The 24,059-nt window shown below is 41.1% G+C and overlaps 2 protein-coding genes across 3 annotated transcripts in view; one reads left to right on the top strand and one right to left on the bottom strand.

The window, feature by feature from the left end:
* FCHSD1 (FCH and double SH3 domains 1) overlaps positions 1-24,059 on the bottom strand; it is a 61,246-nt gene that overhangs the window by 16,825 nt on the left and 20,362 nt on the right. For both annotated transcript variants that reach the window (XM_075209942.1, XM_075209943.1), the window contains exons 5-11: positions 16,767-16,911; positions 15,989-16,125; positions 15,568-15,631; positions 14,592-14,720; positions 4,063-4,185; positions 2,499-2,594; positions 696-815 (exon numbers count right to left, since the gene is read on the bottom strand). In XM_075209942.1, the coding sequence (XP_075066043.1) occupies positions 696-815; positions 2,499-2,594; positions 4,063-4,185; positions 14,592-14,720; positions 15,568-15,631; positions 15,989-16,125; positions 16,767-16,911 (814 nt within the window). The remainder of the gene's footprint in view (positions 1-695; positions 816-2,498; positions 2,595-4,062; positions 4,186-14,591; positions 14,721-15,567; positions 15,632-15,988; positions 16,126-16,766; positions 16,912-24,059) is intronic.
* LOC142152881 (protein diaphanous homolog 1-like) overlaps positions 3,013-24,059 on the top strand; it is a 418,442-nt gene continuing 397,395 nt past the window's right edge. Inside the window, exon 1 of the mRNA XM_075209944.1 lies at positions 3,013-3,019. The gene's annotated coding sequence lies outside the window, so the exon portion shown is untranslated. The remainder of the gene's footprint in view (positions 3,020-24,059) is intronic.

Here is a 24,059-nt window from a genome sequence, read left to right as displayed (position 1 = left end):
GCTTTCCGGTGCCCTTGGTTATATGATCTCAAGCGACTTTGTGTGCAAGGTCAGAAAGCCTCAGACACATTAATGGGTGGTCAAGACAAACTGCATGAAATCAATACCTGCTCTGAAAAGCCAAGGTAAATATTATGTAGAGAAGACATCAAGAAAAACAAAGAAAATGACAGAGCTGAAATATGATAATAGTAACTATACACTGGTTCTTAGTTGGAGAATAGTTACTGTAGGATCTATGTAGAGTTTCCCAGGCGAGTAACACTGAAACATACTGAAGATTGCATTATTACTACTCTTATTGTGAGGTTGATATACTCATCTTAAAATTGAACCTCTAGTTGTTAAAGGAATATAGTTATGTAAAAATAAGTTACAGCTCTTATTTACTTCCCAGTGTCAGCATTCAAGTCATAATATTCACACTTAAATTTCATTGACTATATTAAACTGTGAATGGGTTTATAGAAAGAGAAGGTCCATTTCCCTATGTAACCCTTGTTGACCGTGTCTGACAGCATAGAGAGGAGTGATTGTCAGCACCAGTGGCCTGAACCAATTGCGGAAGCTAAAACATGGTGTGTGCATTGCATAAATCACCTGACTGCATTCACCGCGTCTTATATCCATCCAAGCGGCACATTTGGTACACACCTTCAGCACAGGTAGATATATAAACCAGCTAGGGCACTCACCCTTTCTCCGTGAGTCTTCAGTTTATAATCTCTTGCAGCTCTGCTTGTCCACCTTCGTGCCTCCTTATCCAGGACATTCTCTGAAGATGGACCTCTGACAAGGGTTTCCAATTTTGATACCTGTTAAAAATATATAGTTTTTTAAAGATTAATGGATTTTCAAGACAATTTTTTATTACTTTTATTGATAACAACAGGCAGAACAGAAAGAGATACAATATATAGTAATAATGATGATGTTCCTATTGACCTGTTAAGGATCAAAATTAGGTGGTAACGTTTTAGTCCTGATATTAGGTTTAATCCTTAACTGCAAAGATGTCTTACGCTTTTTTAAGACATCTTTTATTAAGCTAGTTGCATTGGGTCTTTCACCTTCCAATAACATTGCAGTTCAATGTATGACATATCAGTAGTTGCACATCAGTAAATATCTTTTTTAGGCTATATCTGTCTGCTGCAGATAAAGTGAGCCAAGTTTTACACAAATTAGCATAATGGCTGCACAATTGCTCATCGCTCACTATAGTCTGGAGTTATGGGAACTCCACTTCTTGTAATCTGCATCTCTGCTCAAGAATCTCACAAAAGTTTTGGTGTTGAATAATAATAGGTCCAATATGAATGCCACCAAAATATCTCCAGAACATGAAGCTCATTGGTTGCACACCATAAATCACTTTGCTCTTGCAACGCTGTGTTTAGATGGTCCATTCAAATTTCAATGGACACTTCTACTTTCATCTCTCTCATCAGCTGAGCTCAGCAGAGGTCCCACATGCTTAACAACTAGACTTTTCTACAATTCATGGTAAACAACGGCAAATTAAATAAAACTAAACCAAGTCGCAGGTTAATATACAAGCAGTAAGACACCTGTGCTGCTATAAGAAACACCAAGTTACATACATATTATAAAGGCTATTTCAGTTTTAAAGCATAATAAAAAAAATTGTTTGGGGGTTTTTATTATTACAAGACTAAATTATATTATCAGGTTTGTGATTTCCCCCATCAAAACTATCTTTTATTAAGCCCTAAAACCGAAGCAAAACCAAAATAAACAAAAAATAATAATTGATAATAAATAAATGAGTTTGTGTGGAGTGACCTTAGTAATAAATGTCAATGTGGAAGGCTATCGCCACAATAAATAGGTAATATACTGCCAGAAGGGAAGTTGTAACAATGTGATTAATACTCCTGAGAGACAGAGTACATACAATACAATCGTTGATGATTGGCTATCATCATCATCTATTTATATAGCGCCATTAATTCTGCAGCGCTGTACAAAGAAAATTCCCTAACACACACACACAGACCAAGAGAGACTACGGTCAATTTGATAGCAGTCAATTAACCTATCAGTATGATTTTGGAGTGTGGGAGGAAACTGGAGCACCTGGAGGAAACTCATGCAAACAAAGAGAGAACAAACAAACTCCACACAGATAAGGCCATGGTCAGGAATCAAACTCATGACCCCAGTGCTGTGAGGCAGAAGTGTTAACCACTAAGCCACTGTGCAGCCCACATGCTATGTTGGTAATTCTAGTCTGTGTTCTAGTCAATAAAAGTTAAAAGCTCAATGCCTAAGTATTGCAGACACATCTAAAGCATCCCTCTTGCCTGTATTCCAAACAGTTTTCAGTGACATCATATAACATAGAAGTAAAAGGGGGAGGGGTCTTGTCTCAGCCTGATACAGGGAAAATGTGCATCTGTAGACTCAGATTAGGACTTTACATTTGGATATCTCTGGAGAATGTTCCCACTTAACAATTTCCCCAAATCAAGTACCTTGTCTGTGCCTGCAGGCTGGAACTGCTGCATAGGTGTAGGAAGAAAGAGATTGGTATCTTTCAGGAAAAGCTGCAGATTTTGCTGCCGTGAAACCTGGGAGAGGGAGAGAGAGAGATTTAAACATATAGTAGGAGTGATGTATCAATATGACCCACATTTAAGTCTGTTGTTGTAAATTGCTTTATAGATGACAAAAAGTCAGCACCAAAATAAATAAAGTACATGTTGAATATATAATATGTATATGTTGAATACATAATATGTGTTAGCAGAGTACTGGACCGTGGAGTAACAGGGTGCCTTTCACTGGGGAGACTACCTATATGTATTGATATAGTATTATAGCACATCGATATATAATAACCTGCACAGCTATAGGTCTATACAGAATATACCACTGGGAAACAGATACCTTTCCACCTAAACAAGTCCTAAGTATATGTTATGACCAGAAAGTGCAATATTTATTCTACTAGAAAAAGGGAAAAGTCTATTATCATGAACTAAGTCTTCCAATAGTGAATTTCTAAATCAAATGTGTTAAAACCTACAGTACATTAAATTGTTCAAAAGCTCAAAAGGGTGTCGAAAGTACGTCACTGCTATCTCTGGGTACCAACTGTTTAAACTGGCTATAAACAGAACACTCTATAACAAACAATAAGAGTTTCATACTACAGCAACAAAAGACCGAACAAGGGACTTTGGGGCCTATTTATGAAAGAGTAAAATTAGGCATTTTCTAATGGTGTTACCACCGGTGATAGCATTCAAAAAGGTTTATTTTATTTTTATTTAGTTTGGCTTTGGGGGGTGCTGGGGTATTTGAGTTTTTTTTTTTACTTAAGTAGAAATTACATATTTATAAAATGCTGATTTTGTGTTTGTGCATCTTTTAGGTTGGCAAACTGACCTGGCGAAGCTATAAGTAACTTTTAGGTCTCTTGGCCAGTGTGGTCAGGACAACCGAGGACCAATCAGCTGCTCAGAGATATATTTTTGCTAAATATAGTTGAAGGAGGCCAATAATAATTAATAGGAAATTTACATTTTTAATGCTCCTTCCTACAGACAATATAAAAACCTGCATCTCCATTGCAGGAGTCATCACACTAAACATGCAATGTACATGTCAGTCTTTGCATTGCTGATTACTTAGCATATAACATAATCCCACCTGCAGACAGACTGTTGTGTCCTGTTTAGAGCTCAGTGTATAATAGGGTCTCCTGCTAAGCTTGTGTTGTGCAATACAGACTACCCCACACATGTAAATAACATTCCTGGAAGTAACAAGTTGTGCAATGGAGATGTGGATTTAAGCATTTTATAGACATAGCCTTGGTCAGTACCGAGGTTCAGTTCATATTACAAAAGAAAACATAACGGTTTCAGGAATGAATAAATAATAGTTTGCTGGCACCCACCACTTCCTGATGAATTCATGTTGTGGTTTCAAGAGTTCTCACTTTGTTTTATCTAGAAACAATAGGACATAATACAACGGAATACAAAAAAAAAAGAAAAACAGATCAGATTCCAAGTGAAAAACAGATATTACCTGAAGTGAAGCCTCCAGGATGTCCACAAATCGTTCTTGTGTTGACTTACAGGTATTAAGTTCGGTCTTACTGATCAGGGAGAGGTAATCTCTCAACCTCTCGTAAAGATCCCCATCTAAGCACTGAAGAAAACCGTATGTTCATTAGTGTATGAACGTAGAAAGGTTTAACATTTAACAATATTTATCCATGTCCAGTGATTTATTCATTAGTGCCCCATTCAGATAGCTCGTCCTATTAACAGCAGACTAAAACATTGAAAAAACAAAACAAAAAAGAGGGGATTTTATGACTGGATTACAAGAAAAAGGTAGTGTTGCCCATAGCAATCAAAGTCATTTACTAAATTGTGGGTTTGAAAAAGTGGAGGTGTTGCCCATAGCAACCAGTCAGATTCTAGTTATTTTGTAGAATGTGCTAAATAAATGAAAACTAGAATCTGATTGGTTGCTATAGGCAACACCTCTACTTTTTAAAAAAAATATACCCCTAAAAGTCATTTCTCCAGTGCAATTGAGAAAATAAAATTTAAAAAAACAAAAACATTTCATTGGTTGCTAAGAAGAACCAACCATTTTCCCCTCTGTGCTAGTTTTCATAAATGTTCCATACAGAATAATATGGAAAAGAATATACTAAATAATTCTCAAAAACACAAAGCTGATACAACAGGAAAAGTTTACACAGTATGATAGATCATATTCCAGGAGGCAAAACCCCAAAAACTTTCCCAGCTAATTAGAACAACAATATTTAGGTATAGGCATGCAGTAATGTACACCTGTGTAAAATGGAGGTCCCTGAATGACTTTGATGTTATCATAATGAAAATAATATATAAAAAAAGATGAATTTGGATGACTATGTTTGGAAAATAAATAGAGATAAAAAAAAAGACATAGGAACAGAAAATCATCCGCAATACTACAATTTCAACACAGTGTGGCGCCAGTAATACATTTTCTCTGGAATTGTAAAAACAAGAGTCCACAGTTTTACAGCACTATGTAGTAGTCAGTGATTACACAATCAATCATTTCAACAAACAAGGTCTGTGCCAAGAAGAATGTTTTTGCATCATAAATTATGGTTAATTCATGACTAAGAAATTAATGATACGACATGATTAAAACAATGTGATAAGATCGGAAATAAAAGTTTCTAAATACTAATCTGATTGGATGTAAACACTGACTTGAGTAAACTGATTGGAAGACTGTAACACAGTAGCTGTTAGACGGGTCAGGTGAAACAGACACATGCCTCACCAGAATACAGAAACATATTTATCAATACCCGAACCACCTTCTTAACCTGCCTTGTGTCTATTGTACCCGATTCCCACCCCTTTACAAAGCTAACACAGACCTTTCTATACTCAAACAGCCCTCTGACCCCCAGACAAACACCGCTGTGTGACTGGATCATAGCCCACTAAGCACATTTTACCTTTACAATCTAGCTGGACAAATATTCAATCTGTATTACTTCACCAAACTCCTGTTTTCCTACAGATAGTTACTGCTTTGTCTGTCTGCGAATACCCAATCTTGTTTTATTACTGTGTTTGTTCCCAAATATAAACCACTGCACAGCATGCTTACGCTATATAATAATAATGGACAGAAACCTAAATGATGGAATGGGCTTTGGAACTGACGGTTTTTCGCTCAATTATGCATTTCTTCTTAATGACTGCTGGCTACAACTTTTACTGCAATATTTTATTATGATTTTGTATAGTTACTTGTTATTGTACAGTTATAACATTAATAGTTTATCAGTTGGCAGATAACATCTATTTTAAGCAAAATAAAATAAAAATGCATAAGAGGGATCTAGCCTAAATGACATAGCAACACAGTTTTTTTTGGTTGGAGCACACAGGATAAGACCCCAAAATATTAAATCTGTGTAGTTTGTCTCTTACAAATATACAGGTAGATATGAAGAAATTGGAAAAGCATTGTTTATATTAGGCTCTTAATCCTGGCTGCCTTAAAATCGCCCCTCCTACATCTATGGCTACTGCGCTATATGATATTGCTGCCAGTACAGCAGCATGTGGCTATGGGGCAGTTGTGTGTGCTACCACTGGCCGTACCCTACACGACAGGCAGACTGCCCGCACACCAGACCTACCTAGTCACAGAGTTGTGCAGCATTTGCAGCCATGCTGTTTCATCCAATACTGATCACACCGACGCCCACTGGATCGCTGAGTGACTGGATAAGTAAGTGTCCAATCTAGTCATACACCGTAGGAAGAGTAGGGCCAGAGCCGGTTGATCGGCACACTGCCAAAAGCCAACAACATCCAACATCCGCTTTTGGCGATCTCCCTTTTACCAACCTGCCCATTCAGATTCCTGGGGCCACAAACACTGTGATATTAGAACAAAGGTCTGATATTCTGACCTTTCTACTGTAATTACTGAAACCCATCAACTAACCGTTTATTATAACATGCAGCCAGCCACTAGACATCCATATTTAGGAGATCCAGTACAACATACAGAAGATAGTGTAATAGAAGAAACCCCACTCACTCATATGGCTGTAACACAATAACTAGAGAGTGTGAGATTGTATAGCTGTAGTACTATATACACTGACTACCATCGCTGTACTACTTCCTATCAGTATTTATTAATAACATGATGAGTAATAGGAACTGATAACTGTAAGGGGGAAGGTGGTGATTAGACATTCACATCCAATAAACCTGCCCAAAATCACAGAACATATATTGCTTAAAGCTTTTATTGTGTCTGGAATACAAGCTGAAGAGCAGAACATGGTCAATAACACAGGGTACAGATTCAAGTAAGTATTTGTATATATTTTTAATTAAATGTTTGGGGTTAGGTTGTGGGCGATCAGACACAAGCTGTGAGATTTATTATTAAGAAGTCACACATTAAATCGGTTTCTTCTTTTTTGTTTATAGGCATTATGTCTGCTATTAACCAGTTTATAGATCACAATAAAAACAGCAGCATCTGCTATAAGAAAGCATTGCACAAGTTTTCTTTTGTCAGCTTAAACCCCCCCCCCAGCAAATTCACAGCACCGTGGTACCCTCTGACCACATATTATATATACACAACCGGCAACAAAGAGAAAAACAGCAAAATGGTGGTTTAATGTTTTTTATTATAATATACATCCAGCTAAACGGTTTTTCTTGTTAATATGCAAAAATTGCCAGAATTCCATTTCCATTATGAAATATTCTGGTTCTATTACAATATTTCAACATTGACGTGTCACAAAAAGGGAATCATGTGGTTCATGTCACAACACCAAAATGGATTTTTAAACCTACAGCTTATCAGTGTCTCAGTGAGGTCAATAGTTCCAAAGTAGAATTTCAATTACGTGAAGATTAATTCTAAACCAATGGAAAGTCTGCGATCTCATGGCTATTGCTTCAGCCACAAACATGGGTGCAGTAGGTATGCTTAAAGTTAATTCTTCTCGCGTTACCAAGAGGTGCACAAAAACGTCCATTGCTTGTAATCAAGCCACTAACCTGTTTGGGTTTAAAAAACAAAACAAAAGAAAAGCTACTACTACGGATACTACGAAACACAAACATCAACACAAAAGAAGCAGACAAATAATCTATGAAAGAATGTATAGAACCTAATCATGTGTAGGAAAATGGTCAATGGCATTACTGGAATCCGAGCACAGCAGACTTTCATGGGATCAATATAAATCTATCTATAAAACAGATGTCATTCAAATGGAATATGTATTTAGTAGCTATAGTAGCCTTTCCATTTTTGCTATATGGATGGAGATTAGTGATAAATTGTTATCAATATTCAGACGTCTACTTGCAAATAAATCCATTACATGAAAAGTACCGAGATAGCTAGAGAGGAGAGAATGCTGGTCATTTAAAGCGATTGTATAGTATTCTTAAATGAACACCCCAACCCTGACTGAGTACTAGAACAATCTCTCTAATGATGGGAACCATGCTGCAGAAATTTCAGGTTGTGAAATGAATGACATCAGCACACTAACTGGTTGCCTGAAGCTAGGTAATAGCCCAGGATGTCACCCGCTAGCAGATGTGTCCCCCTGATGTACCCTTCGCCACTGGTACAGAAGGGGTCATTGCACCCCATCAGGTAACAGTCCACTACCTTCTAGATCAGGCTTGGCTAACCTGTGGCACTCCAGGTGTTGTGAAACTACAAGCCCCAGCATGCTTTGCCAATATATAGCAACTTATTGCTGGAAGGGTATGCTGGGACTGGTAGTTTCACAACACCTGGAGTGTCACAGGTTAGCCAAGCCTGTTCTAGATCAACAATATTCTTCTCTACCGGCGACTGGCATTACATCGTGCGGATGTAAATCTGTCTGCACACAACCTTATACAAAAGGTACAATACTCATGTCATCTTATATCTGTGTTTATAGTTACTTCCACAGATTCTAACAGGAACTATAGGCCAACGCAGCTGGATAAGGTAGCACTGCCTAGTTCTCCTTTACAAAGTGTTACAATGTGAACAAAGACATAGCTAGGTTCTGCAATCTGTGTTCTCGGACTGAATAAAAGCCCCTTCTGGTATTTCTGTCTGACTAACTGCAAGAAGCAAGTTTCAAATCAAATCTGGTTTATGTGGTGATACGTAGAACAGAATGACTCGTGGGTGTTTTCCTGTGTTTATTCATAGAAGTGTTTTACAATGTAGCATGCACTTATATGGAGCTATGAGAAATTAGCAACACAAAAGTTTCATAGTAAAAAAAAAAAAAAAAATGTACAGACCGCTTACGTCCAACTTGTGGTATCTGATCATTTTATCTCAATAATAAAAATTTTGGGAGTGGATTTCCACCCATGACATTTATTTAAATGCTGTGATGTTGTGGATCCAACAGCAGCGACCCCCAGTTAAAGAGAATTCACAAACTGACAGTCGTCAAAAAAGCGCAGTGTCAGTTTCTAGCCCAATCACAGACTGGAAAGGACAAGGAATCCCGCCCTGGGCTGCACCACACCACACAATCACAGACTGGAAAGCACAAGGAATCCCGCCCTGGGCTGCACCACACCACACAATCACAGACTGACAACGTTTAAACTGAATTGTCCCTGTATTGACATCTGGGAACAAGTAGCCATTACAGCAGTGGCGGGGATGATATCTACCATGATCCATGACTTGGAACCCATGGTTCTGCTAGTTGGGAAGAGAGGAGAGTGTTCTATAAACAATAGTTGTTAGGTGAAATTAGTAAGTTATCAAAAACAAGCTATGGGAAAGTAGGAAATCCTTCTTCCTCATTAAGAAACAGTTTCATGCCAATACTCAGAAGCAGGAATAGAATGGATCTGTTCAGTGCTGAACTGGTAACAACCACATTGTACTAACAGCTATATAAGAGCGCCACGGTGCAAGCCTGGTGATAATAATATGGAACACTGGACAGTATGGAAGAACAGACAGTAGCCCATGTATGCCTCATCACATATTATGTAACACAATCTCACTATAAACTAATGGCCTTTAAAGAGGAAAAAGAATATTTAATGTGAACACTTTCTATAAATGATTATGTAGAGAAAACATCTGACATTCTCCCACTCCCTCCCTTCAGGAAACAGTCATGACTTATTAGTTAATATCATGTGTGTTGCAACAAAAGATAGTTAGTCAACAACACAAGTTTTCCGGGTCACATGACGTCATGAGGACACTAATAGAAGGGTCATGGGATATGACTGCACACAATGTGGGACCTTAATACTGAAGGGTCAAATTTTATTACCTATACCCGTATTCATCAACAGACGTATATTTACATCCGCTCCTTGCTTAATACGGAAGTGCATATGCCCAATCTATGTACGTTTTAAAAATAACGCACAATACGTTCGTTTGGCATGCATTAATGAATCAGGCTCCAAATGTATATTTATTTTGTGTATTTATGACTATTCCTACTATGACAAACAGCTGTTCTTCCATGAGAGAAATTGACAGCATGCAGCACATGATCAATAAGCTTTTACAACAAATAGTTCGGGCACTGCTTATATGGGATATACGTCACACAAATGGAACATAACAAACGTAGACGATAATGCTATTACCAGATCAACAAACATATTTCCTTCATTTCAACAGAGTAAATTGGGGCTGAGGGATTGTAGTCTAGAAGGTGAATGGAAATGAAATCCTCCATTAACAAAATTGTCCTGCTAACACTCAAAGGCTGGGTACACACTACTGACATTTTCTCCCGATATGTTATGATGATTTTCCAAACATGGATAAAAAAAAAAAAAACTAAAAAAACTAAACAAAAAAGTCCTGCTCAGCGTGCGATTCATGTGTACACACTACACATTTTTTACAAGATTTATCTTCAGATCTGTGCTCTTCATCTGTCATAACCATCAGGGCCCGATTAACCCAAGGTCTAACTGGACTACAGCCCATGGGCCTCGCATGGGGATGGGGGAAGGGGGAATGGAGGCCCCCTTAGCCCAGATAACCATCGGCTGAAAAGATGACTTTAAACTGTAGGTATCAGGAGTGCATACTCACTGCAGAATTGGAACAACATCATTCCAGTGGTGAATGAGATTTTTAGTACAGTTTAAAAATATCGTTCAACGATACAATGAGTTTTGGAATGATAACCGTGCATCAGTATAGACACTAATCTGATATCGGGCCAACCGGTTGGTGATTGTCTGATTGACCCGATAATCGACTGAAAACACTAGTGTACCCAGCCTAAAATTTCAATGATCTCTATCAAACTTTGGGTGAGTTGTTACTTTTGGCCACACTCACATTATAGCTTTGTGGCTGGTTTTAGATTGATGCAGTGACAACTCAAACTAAAAAACATTTGAAAGTTTATTACGGGGGTAATACATTACAATGACCAATGAAACCAAGGTGAACTCCTTTGAATTAATGAAATGTGAATAAAATAATTTGAGAAAGTACAACCAGGACAATTAAGACCACTGTGCATGTGAAAACAAAAAAAAGACAGTCCGACGCAATGAAACAAACAATCTATAAATCACTATGTGTCAACATATACCGTCATGGCCAAAAGTTTTGAGAATGACAAAAATATTTAAAAAGTCTCAAAGGCTTTTATTAACAATTACATTAAGTTTATGCAAAGAGTCAATATTTGCAGTGTTGACCCTTCTTTTTGAAGACCTCTGCAATTCGCCCTGGCATGCTGTCAATTAACTTCTGGCCGCCCATTCTTGCCTAATCAATGCTTGGAGTTTGTCAGAATTTGTGGGTTTTTGTTCGTCCACCCGCCTCTTGAGGATTGACCACAAGTTCTCAATGGAATTAAGGTCTGCGGATTTTCCTGGCCATGGACCCAAAATTTCAATATTTTGATCCCCGAGTCACTTGGTCATCACTCTTGCCTTATGATAAGGTGCTCAATCATGCTGGCATTGTTCGTCACCAAACTGTTCATAAGTTGCTCTTGGAGGACGTTTTGGAACCATTCTTTATTCGTGGCTGTGTTCTTAGGCAAAATTGTGAGTGAGCCCACTCCCTTAGCTGAGGAGCAACCCCACACATGAATGGTCTCAGGATTCTTTATTGTTGGCATGACACAGGACTGATGGTAGCGCTCACCTTTCCTTCTCCGGACAAGCGTTTATCCAGATGCCCCAAACAATCTGAAAGGGGATTCATCAGAGAAAATGACTTTACCCCAGTCCTCAGCAGTCCAATCCATGTACCTTTTGCAGAATATCAGTATGTCCCTGATGTTTTTCCTGGAGAGAAGTGGCTTCTTTGCTGGCCTTCTTGACACCAGGCCATCCTCCAAAAGTCTCCCCCTCACTGCGCATGCAGATCCATTCACACCTGCCTGCTGCCATTCCTGAGCAAGCTCTGCACTGGTGATGCCCGATCCCGCAGCTGAATCAACTTTAGGAGATGGCCCTGGCATTTGATGGACATTCTTGGGCACGCTGAAGCCTTGTTCACAACTATTGAACCTCACTCCTTGAAGTTCTTGATGATCCAGTAACTGGTTGATTTAGGTGCCAATCTTACTAGCAGCAATATCCTTGCCTGTGAAGCCCTTTTTGTGCAAAGCAATAATGACTGCACGTGTTTCCATGCAGCTAACCATGATTAACATAGGAAGAACAATGATTTCAAGTACCACCCTCCTTTTAAAACTTTTATTCTGTTATTCTAACTCAATCAGCATGACAGAGTGATCTCCAGCCTTGTACTCATCAACACTCTCACCTGTCTTAACGAGAGAATCACTGACCTGATGTCAGCTTGTCCTTTTATGGCAGGGCTGAAATGCTGTGGAAATGTTTTTGGGATAAAGTTCATTGTCATGGCAAAGAGGGACTTTGAAATTAACTGCAATTTATCTGATCACTCTTCATGACATTCTGGAGTATATGCAAATTGGCATCATAAAAACTGAGGCAGCAGACTTTGTGGAAAATAATATTTGTGTCATTCTCAAAACCTTTGGCCATGACTGTAGAATATGAACCATCGCCATGCTGGCTGGACTAAACCCATGCAACTTAGAGCCTCGAAAGTGGAAATTCTAATTTTACCTTGTCTAGGGGGCTTCCTCTGTCCATGTGGTTTTGTATATTTGACCATAGATTGATTAGGTACAAGGAGATACAAGCTCCAAATCTAAACAGCCATGCATTAAGCTGTCGAAGTCACACAACCCCCCAACCAATCTTTTTAAATTATCTATAATAATAAAAGGCATTTGCATTTCAAGAAGCTAAATGTAGCATATAATATTAAAAATAGGAGCAGTGTTTCCAATAGATGGCATTGTAATTGGTTTAATACTTGAGATCCCAGCAAAGCAAATCAAAGGAGCTGAACTGATGTCCAGGTGATGAACTAAATATTGTGCCCATGTATCATGTGATTTAAAGGAGCATTGTACTGGAACAACGTTAAATATTTTTTTGCTGAGCAAAAGGGTTACACCCATCAGACAGAGGTTGCTTGCCAAAGTATTCTATATTCCCATTGGCACTTTACCACAGAGGCATTGTTCCGCAGGGTTCATTGTACATGGTGGGAGCAAGCAGTAATTCACAAATATGTAAATAAAAACAAAGCTGTTACTGGTGCACAATAATGTATGGTATGCATTGTGCTGAACACACAGAGAAACAGTTACAACAAACCCATACTTCTACACAAGGGTATATTTTCCCTTTAAAATCCAATGTACAGATACAAGCAGACAGTTTCTGGTGATAGACAAGCTTGCAGGAGAGAAAAGAAAACAGACTGGTTCAGAAAGAAGAATAATGTGTTTTATAGTCTACACACCCTAAACATAATGGGGTTAATTAATAAAAATGTGTAAACAGCAATGACTGGCTGAAACACACAGCTGCCAATTGACTACCAGTTTTCAATAGGCTGTTCAGATTAAACTGCTACAAGCTGGATGTTTAATAACATGGTGCAAAAAGCAACAAAATGCTGTAACCTATAGCAACCAATGAAATAAGTCCCAATGCTGTCATTCACTTGGTACCTCAAACAATGGGTCACAAGTAAATAACTAAATATGTGTTCAGAGACCGGCCTCTATTTATAATAAAGAGGCTGGGAGGGTAACAGAGAGCTGCAGTGCCCTATCGGCCCGTACCATTTAGACAGACTATAGACATAAATTTGCCTTTTTCTCTTGTATATAACTGTCACTACTACATTACTAAGTCCGCTCACAATAAAGCCATATTAAAGCTATAATTACAAATGAGATCAAGTCTTATATCTAAACCAAGCAGCTACAATGATTTTTCACATTTCTGAAGTAGATCAACTTAAGCTGTTCAGAACTATAAGGTGCCCACCAATATATTTGTAATGCAGTTTGCATACAATAGTTAACTGTCGAAAACTGCATTCTCAAGATACATTGTTTTTAATAAAGCTCATTTATACGATGCGGTGACATACAGAAGCCGTGCAGTACATTACATGATGCATGCTGCGGTTTTCATATGTTAACAGGTTATTTTTTATTCATACATTTAAAGAGAATTTTTAAATCCGTTTGAATAAAAAAAAAAAATTAAAACAAAAAACAAAAACTCTTTTTTTTCGAAGAGGCATTTTTGTTGAAATGTGAAAACTATTGGTGTGACCGAGCCCTTAATGTTACTGATGAGCCAGGAAGTCTCTGACTCTGCACATGCCCAGGGATCTCTTGCAGTGCCCATGCAGGAGTTCCATTACGTATAGCAAGCTAGGACAACCCGTGACTCTCCAGCTGTTGTGAAATTACAAGCCCCAGCATGCTTTGCCAGCTGACAGCTGTCAGGGTATGCCGGGACTTGCCGTTTCACAACACTTAGAGAGCCACAGGTTGTCCGGGCCTGTCCTATAATAAAATATAGGACTAAGGCTTCATTATACTTGTGCTAAAGGCGCAGGAAGAGAACCAACACTTTATCTTGAGAAGAAGCAAGAGGATGGTCACAGCTCACCTTCATGACATCAGGCAGGTGAGAGAGGTAGTACAGATCATGATGGGCATTCGCAGCTACAAGGGCTAGCAGGTACTCATTCCGAGCCTCAGACAGCTGCTGCGTGCAGACCACCGACTGTGCTGAAAACTAAGTAAAAAAAAAAATGATAACATTAAATCCTGCTGATCCCAATGTAAAACAAATCCAGAAATCAATGAGATGAAATCTAGCTCCGCTCAGATTATGTTTCACCAATTTCAGCTCTTGCAATATGTAATGAGTCAGCGGAATAGAATGTGGCTACATGGCACAATAATGTAGAACTCAGCATTTTAGTGAAAGTGGCATCTAAGGAAATCAAGAATAACAGTTCAAATACATCTTTATATAATACAAAAAATAAGTTATAGTATATTAATAAAACAATGAGAAGTATTAGGAAGATTACAAAGCTACACATCCTAGAGATAATATGCAAGTAAGCCTCTCCAAAAGGAATCTATGCTTTTGAGTAATGCCTTTACATGGCGGACCTTGTGTCTTACCCAGTAGTAGTTACATGTGTATACAGCAGAATACAAACATAATATCATATTGTCCTGATCTATTGTCTTGTTCTCCAAAGAACATCATTTATCAATTCTAACTATAGAATTTTTAGCAGATTATCACAATATTAACATTCTTGAATTTGATAGCAATAGTACACTGACCAGATTGCTCCAATGTGGGATTATTATTCGTACATCTATATAGGTGTCAGCCTAATAGGATATTATTGAAGTTGTTAAGTTGTCTCTTCCATCTAAACAAAGCACTGAATGGCTGTTTATCATTTGGAGGCTGCTGGCACTAATCCTGACTTTAATTTGTCTGGTAGTTCACTCGGGTTTTTAAAGATAATTGTTTCTGAATGTTCTAACAAGTAAAGCCAATATATTAAACTCTTGTTTCCTGCCAGGAAACGCTTTCAGGACCGGAGTATTATTCATACCTTGGCACTGAGCTTTTGCAGGTTTGCTTTGGAATGGAAGATGCCATGATCACTCTTTTTTAACCTAACGGGAAGGCAGAAAAGCATTTGTGAGACTGGACCAGGATTTTAAAATGTACCATCTATAAAAGGTTAAACCATTATTGATCTGACTTAATAAAATATACGGGTCTATTCTATTTCTTATCAAGGACACAACTAAACAAATAACAAATGTGACTCAGTGGAACACGTGTGTATCTTAGAATAAAGTCATATTGTTTTTGCAAGCAGTAGGTTGAGTGATTCTGGTCCAGAATAACATAGTTGGAATGGGATTAAAAATCAGCCCCTGGCAAACAAACATCAACCCACATTCATGCATCTTGCCCCTCTTATTTCCATTTAACCCTTCATTTGGCCTGGTCTGAAAGGGTCTCACCTTGCCTCAGCATCAGCAGCCTTCTCTTTCACCACCTCGCTCACACGTTCCAGGTGGACATAATGCTTCTTCGTTTTGCTGACCTCTTTCACCGTCTCCAGTAATTCATTCTGCACCTTTAAAAGTTGCTCAATGCTCTGCAAATGCCACAATACACCGTGATTTGATTATTATTTGAACTGGAAATACACACTTGAGATGTTCAGACAAACACATTTTAACATTATTAAACCTCTCTCCCCCAAGTATCAGTACAGTAGGAATCTGATGCTTGGGAGCACTGAGGTTTGGCGGATAATTAAAGCCCCTTTCTAATGACTAATACTCCTGTCAGCAATGGCCAAAGAATACTGAAATCTAGTGCTTCCTACACAAAGCGTCTAGTCATATGATTGGTCAATGCTCAACACACATGACAAGCTTCTCCCAAAGTGTTGAAAGAGCTGAATTTGAAAGTTCTCCTACCATCATATTAGCCATGAGAGAGGACCTTTAGTAATCTCCCAAACAGCAGAACTCTAAAGCACCAGATCAATGATGTTTTAATACTTCAGAAAGTGAGATTATATAGAAGAGATAAAATTAGAAAGAAAAAAAATAGATTATGTCTCCTTTAAGAATGAAGACCTTTAAGAGAGAATATAGAGAAATGTATACCGGCTCATACACATTGTCCTGGTCTCACTTCCTGTAAACACGTGACAAATGTTACAATACACTAATTGACACTTTGTTGGTGACTATCACAGATCAATGGACAATATGTTGTGTTGGTTACCTTTTTCAGGAGTTGTTCCTTTGCAGTTCTGGCTGTTTTTGCTGCTTCTGTGGTCAGGTTCCTGTAATTCTCTGCTGCTGTGACTCGGGATTGCCCTATACAGGATGTCCCTTCAACCACAGACTTCCACACAGAGAACACACTCCTATTGGAAAGCCAGGAATGACCACAAAGTCACCGCTACACAAAATATATATATATACACCGGTATATATCCCACTGCCCAATAAAACATACCAACAGGTTAATTACATTCTGACATAAATGGAATTTAGACTGTGAGCTCAAATGGAGCAGGGACACGATTCTCTGGACTATGCAGGTGTAATATGGTGGCGTTATACAAATACACAATTATATATAAAAAAAAAAAAAAAAAAAAAAAATAGTATGTATTTCTTTTTAAAAAACAATAGTAGTTTTACTGGATAAAACTATAGCACGCATGATCAAATGGCAAATAAATGTGTCCACAAGGATACATGATAAAACACTACAGCAACTTCCACTTAAATCCATCATTAAATATACAGCAATTAGGCTGTATGTCCAGATCAAAGATTAAATCTTAACGTTTAAAGTAAAAAACCCAAAACATGTACATAAGGGGCATACTTATCCCATTATCATCAACGCTTTGTATAGAAAATACAGAATAGCAAAACAAATCAAGTTAAATGGGAATAAAACTCACAAATTGCTTTACTCTGCATTTCCAAGTCTTATATAAATAAGTAATACATTTACATTATCTGGACACGAGTCATCATCATCTATACATTTATATAGCGCCATTAATTCCGCAACGCTGTCCAGAGAACTCATTCACATCAGTCCCTGCCCCATTGGAGCTTACAATCTAAATTCCCTAACATACACACACAGACTGAGAGAGACTAAGTGCAATTTAATAACAGCCAATCAACCTACCAGTATGTTTTTGGAGTGTGGGAGGAAACCAGAGCACCCGGAGGAAACCCACACAAACTGCACACAGATAAGGCCATGGTTGGGATTCAAACTCCTAGCCCCAGTGCTGTGAGGCAGAAGTGTTAACCATTAAGCCACCATGCTGTTCCTTGAAGCTCTCTCCTAATTCTATCACACCGGGTAGTACAACTGCCCAGTAGCTGCACTTATCCAGGCTGAAACCTTTTCTGTTGTCTCCATTTCATTGCACATTTAAAATATAAAAACCTATTTACGCCAATTTTAGAAAGCTCACTGGGCACCGTGTATGTTCTCCTTGTGTTTGAGGGTTTTCTCCCATATTCTAAAAACATATTAGTAGGATAACTGGCTTCTTATGAATCTGACTCTAATGTGTGTGTTTATTTTGGTAGAGTATAGATTGTAAGCTCCACTGGGGAGAAATGTAAATGATTAAATATTCTCTGTAAAGCAGAGAGTAATAGATAAATAAAAGGTTAATAAAATGGTTTTCTGCAGCGGCTACATTTGACAGTTTGCAAGTTATAAAACCACAGGGGGAAGAACACATTTCAGAGATGACATCAGCCTCTGCTTTGTGGCTTTGTTATCACCTTTGAGTTTTTGGAATTTCTTTAGGGGGGGTTGCAGTACACAACACACTTCCATAATAGATGGACCCTGTCAGTGACAATCAGAGCGGTAGATAATCCTAAGTAATAATAATAATAATGTTAAGAAAATATCCTAATATTTTCCCCATGCCCTCTCCCCTAAGCACTAAACAATAAAAGGGGAAGTTATTGAGAAACAATGCAAATTAAAAACAAATGAGGCAATACCTGTTTCACTAGATCATTGTCTTTCTATATATAGATATGAGTATGTGGCATATGTCATTCAGTGACAGGAGGTAACCAATCACTGAGAGAAGGCTCCAGTCACACTGGTCAGCAGGCTCTATGTAGTGGTTCAGCACTGAGGGGTTAACACGCTAAATAGCCTGAGGACAGGACTCAAAGGTATTCTGCACAGAAATGTACGGCCGTCTTAATAGCTAATATGTACTATAAATACATAGTTCACAGCTGTTACTACAACTATCCATATAATGTGTATTTTATGCAGGGCCGGCGCTCCCATTAGGCAGCCTTAGGCAGCTGCCTAGGGCGCCGGCCTCTGGAGGGCGGCACTAAGGACTTCTTTATACATAAATAATGCGGGCCGAGGACAGATCGCCTGCCCGCCCGCCCGCCCGAACGCCCGCCCGCAATAATGCGGTGCTGCACTGTAGCAGCACCGCATTTTGAAATTTACCTGGCGCCTAGTTCCCGGCTTCTGGCGCCGGGTAGTGACGTCACGCCACTGCCGCTGCGAGTGTAGAGTGTAAAGGAGCAGAAGACAGAGAAAGAAGCAAGCAAGAAGAGAAAGGAAAGAAAATTATTATTATTATTATTATCATCATTTATTTGTTAGGCGCCACAAGGTTTCCGCAGCGCCGTACATAATACAAACAGGAGACCATACAGGGTGACATAGTACACAGCAATAAACACAAAGTACCAATACTTCAGAACTCCGGGCAGACATATGAGTGAAGATGGAGTAGAAGAACAGGTATGGAGACAGGAGGGGAGAGGGGCCCTGCTCATACGAGCTCACATCCTAAGGGAGGGTGGACAAACAGGTACAGGAGGGAGCCATTAAAGTAAGGGAGAGAAGGGTGGGGCTGGTGGAGAGAGGGGAGAACAAGAGAAGGATGTTTGCGAAGGTGCAACGAGGTAAGGGTTAAGTGGATTGTTGGTAGGCTTTGAGGAACAGGTGAGTTTTGAGTGCCCGTTTGAAGGAGCACAGACTGGGTGAGAGACGGATGGAGCGAGGGAGGTCGTTCCAGTGGAGGGGAGCAGCTCGGGAGAAGTCTTGGATTCTGGAGTGGGAAGATGTGATCAGAGTAGAGGAGAGGCGACGGTCGTTGGCCGAGCGCAGGGAGCGGGCAGGGGTGTGAATGGTGAGGAGGTTGGAGATGTAGGGGGCAGTAGACTGGGAGAGGGCTTTGTAAGTGGTAGTGAGGAGCTTGAAAAGGATCCTGTAGGGGAAGGGGAGCCAGTGTAAGGCACGGTAGAGAGGGGAGGCGGAGGAGGAGCGGCGTGAGAGAAAGATGAGTCGGGCGGCCGCATTAAGAACAGAGCGAAGGGGGGCGAGGTGGGAGAGGGGGAGGCCAGTAAGGAGAAGGTTGCAGTAGTCGAGGCGGGAGATGATGAGAGCATGTATGATGGTTTTGGTGGCATCTTGTGAGAGGAAGGGCCGGATGCGGGCAATGTTACGCAGCTGGAAGCGGCAGGTTTGGGCTAGAGATTGGATGTGGGGGACAAAAGAGAGAGAGGAGTCAAGGGTGACACCCAGGCAGCGGAGCTGGGTGACAGAGGAGATGGTTGAATTATTAACCACGATGGAGAGGTTGTGGTGAGAGGGGAGCCTGGGGGGAGGGAAGACAATTAGTTCAGTTTTAGAGATATTAATTTTGAGAAAGCGCGAGGACATCCAGGAGGAGATGGCAGAGAGGCAGTCAGATACACGAGAGAGGAGAGTGGGAGAGAGATCAGGAGAAGATACGTAGAGCTGAATGTCGTCAGCATAGAGGTGATACTGAAGACCATAGGAGGAGATGAGAGTCCCGAGTGAGGAAGTGTAGAGCGAGAATAGTAGGGGGCCGAGAACAGAGCCCTGGGGGACACCAACCGGGAGAGGGGAAGGGGTGGAGGCAGAGCCAGATGTGGAGACAGAGAAGGTGCGGTTGGCGAGATAAGAGCAGAACCAGGCGTGGACAGAACCAGAGAGGCCAAGAGAGAGAAGAGTTTGCAGAAGGAGGGGGTGATCCACAGTGTCAAAGGCCGCAGAGAGGTCGAGGAGGATGAGTATGGAGAAGTGACCCCTGGATTTGGCTGAGAGGAGGTCGTTGGTGACTTTGGCCAGGGCGGTTTCAGTAGAGTGGAGGGGGCGGTAGCCAGATTGGAGAGGGTCGAGGAGGGAATTGTCTGAGAGGTAATTGGTGAGACGACAGCAGACTATCCGCTCAAGTAATTTGGAGGCATAGGGGAGAAGTGAGATGGGGCGATAGTTGGCGAGGGAGGTGGGGTCAAGATTGGGTTTTTTGAGGATGGGAGAGATGAGAGCGTGTTTGAATGAGGAGGGTACAACACCTAAGGCGAGTGATAAGTTGAGTAGGTGTGCAAGGTAGGAGCAGGCAGTAAGAGAGAGAGAACGAAGGAGGTTAGAGGGGATGGGATCAAGCGGACAGGTGGAGGGTGGAGAGGAAAGAATAAGGGAGCGAACTTCATCGCCAGATGTGGGGTGGAAGGAGCACCAGAGTTGCGTGTTGGATGGGGGTGGAGCAATAGGGGCAGGGGGAGAGGGGGAGGAAGAAGAGATGTTAAGTCTGATGGCCTCAATTTTGGAAGTGAAAAAAATGGCGAAGTCAGCAGCGGTGAGGGAAAGTGGGACTGGAGGAGAGGGGGGAGAAAGGAGGGAGTTGAAGGTTGCGAAGAGGCGGCGGGGATTAGAGGACTGAGAAGAGATGAAGAAACTAAGGTGAGTACAGGAAAGAGGAGGCTACAGAAAACAGGAGAGGACGGGGGACGGATGCTATACATATGGGGGAGAGAACGGAGGCTACATAAAGGGGGGGGATGGAGGCTACAGTAAGGAGGCAGAATGGTGGCTATACAAGGAGTGGGGGATGGAGGCTACAGCAAGGAGGGAGAATGGAGGCTATACAAGGAGGGGGGGATGGAGGCTATACAAGGAGGGGGGGGGATGGAGGCTACAGTAAGGAGGCAGAATGGTGGCTATACAAGGAGTGGGGGATGGAGGCTACAGCAAGGAGGCAGAATGGTGGCTATACAAGGAGGGGGGATGGAGGCTACAGCAAGGAGGCAGAATGGTGGCTATACAAGGAGTGGGGGATGGAGGCTACAGCAAGAAGGGAGAATGGAGGCTATACAAGGAGGGGGGGGATGAAGGCTATACAAGGAGGGGGGATGGAGGCTACAGCAAGGAGGCAGAATGGTGGCTATACAAGGAGGGGGGATGGAGGCTACAGCAAGGAGGCAGAATGGTGGCTATACAAGGAGTGGGGGATGGAGGCTACAGCAAGAAGGGAGAATGGAGGCTATACAAGGAGGGGGGGATGGAGGCTATACAAGGAGGGGGGGATGGAGGCTACAGCAAGGATGGAGAATGGAGGCTATACAAGGAGGGAGAATGGAGGCTATACAAGGAGGGAGAATGGAGGCTATACAAGGAGGGAGAATGGAGGCTATACAAGGAGGGACAATGGAGGCTATACAAGGAGGGACAATGGAGGCTATACAAGGGGGGGAATGGAGGCTATACAAGGGGGGGAAATGGAGGCTATACAAGGGGGGGAATGGAGGCTATACAAGGGGGGGGGGAAATGGAGGCTATACAAAGGGGGGGAATGGAGGCTATACAAGGGGGGGAATGGAGGCTATACAAGGGGGGGAATGGAGGCTATACAAGGGGGGGAATGGAGGCTATACAAGGGGGGGGAAATGGAGGCTATACAAAGGGGGGGAATGGAGGCTATACAAAGGGGGGGAATGGAGGCTATACAAAGGAGGAGAGAGAACGGAGGCTACAGAAAGGGGGCGAGAGGAGAGAACAGAGGCTACAAAAAGGGGGGAAGAATGGAGGCTACAAAAAGAGGGGGATAATGGAGGCTACAAAAAGGGGGGGAGAATGGAGGCTACAAAAAGGGGGGGAGAATGGAGGCTACAGAAAGGGGGGGAGAATGGAGGCTACAGAAAGGGGGGGAGAATGGAGGCTACAGAAAGGGGGGGGGGAATGGAGTATATAGAAAGGGGAGAGAATGGAGGATACAGAAAGGGGGGAATGAATGCTACAGAAAGGGGGAGAATGGATGATACAGTAAATGTGTGTGGGGGAGAATGGATGCTACAGAATATTGGGGAAGGGGAGGAGGCTGGAGAAAATAGGGAATTGGGGGATAACAATTAGAAATGTCCTTGAGTTAGAGACTCTGGGGTCTTGTACTAAAATAGTGTCATGACAAAATGCAGCTATGCATAATGAAGCACAGCTTTAATTCACCTTGCTGGGGCTACTCTAGGATAGTTAAGGAACCATTTATGTGTTTTAGTATTTGCCCTCTATTTGGCTCTCCTCTGTTGCCCTCTATTAGTATAATTAATTTTACATCTGCAGAATACATTAACAAATGCAAATAAAATAGAACGGTCTAGATTATCTGTCATTTAGATTACCTTTCTCTATTTATTTGCATGTGTTAGTATATTTAATATATCATCTACAGAATACATTAATAGACAGCAACAGAGGAGAGCCAAGTAGTGGGCAGGGGGGCATGTGAGTAAATCTGGTGTTATGCAGCTGGCATATGTGACACAAGCTGATGGGCAAGGGGTGACATATGTGAGAACAGCTAGTGGGCAGATGGGCATGTGTGAGTGAAGTTGGTGGGCAGGGTGGTACATGTCAGTGTGTAACAGGTGAGTGATGTCATGTTTTCTTTTCTTTCAATTGTTTTGTTCTGAAGTCTAGCATTTGGAGCCTCCCCTCTAGATATCCTGGTGTTGCTCCTGGGCAGCAGTGAAGCCTGGACAGCATTCTGCATCAGACATCAGTGCTGCGTCAGACATCTGGACTGCATCCTAGCCAGCCAAGAGGAGGTAAGAGTTATTATTTTTAAGTGTGTTAGGGGCTGGGAAAATAGATTTATTTTTTTTTTGGGGGGGGGGGGGCGGCAAGCTTAAGCTTTGCCTAGGGTGCTGGGCAACCTTGCACTGGCCCTGATTTTATGGATTAAAGCTGTACTACCGCTTACATAACAGCTCTTAATAATAACAGCTCTTCACTGGAACGACCTCCCTCGCTCCATTCGTCTCTCACCCAATCTGTGCTCCTTCAAGCGGGCTCTTAAAACTCACCTGTTCCTTAAGGCCTACCAACCATCCACTTAACCTCTCACCTCTTCTGGTTCTCCCCTGCCCCCTTTCTCCACTGGCTCCCGTATGTACCTGATTCTGTTTACCCTCCCTTAGGATGTAAGCTCGTATGAGCAGGGCCCATCTTCCCTCCTGTCTCCTTACCTGTTCTTCCACTCCGTCTCTACTGTATCTGCCTGCCTGGAGTTTCTGAAGTACTGGTACTTTGTGTTTATTGTTCTGTACTGTCTTACCCTGTATAGTCTACTGTTTGTACTGTGTACAGCGCTGCGGAAACCTTGTGCCGCCTTACAAATAAACGATAATAATAATAATAATAATAATAATAATAATAATAATAATAATGTGTCCCCTCCCC

This window comes from Mixophyes fleayi, chromosome 4 (assembly GCF_038048845.1).
Source record: "Mixophyes fleayi isolate aMixFle1 chromosome 4, aMixFle1.hap1, whole genome shotgun sequence".
NCBI lineage: Eukaryota > Metazoa > Chordata > Amphibia > Anura > Limnodynastidae > Mixophyes > Mixophyes fleayi.
Note: the sequence above shows the minus strand (reverse complement) of the source record. Positions and strands in the feature narration are given on the sequence as shown.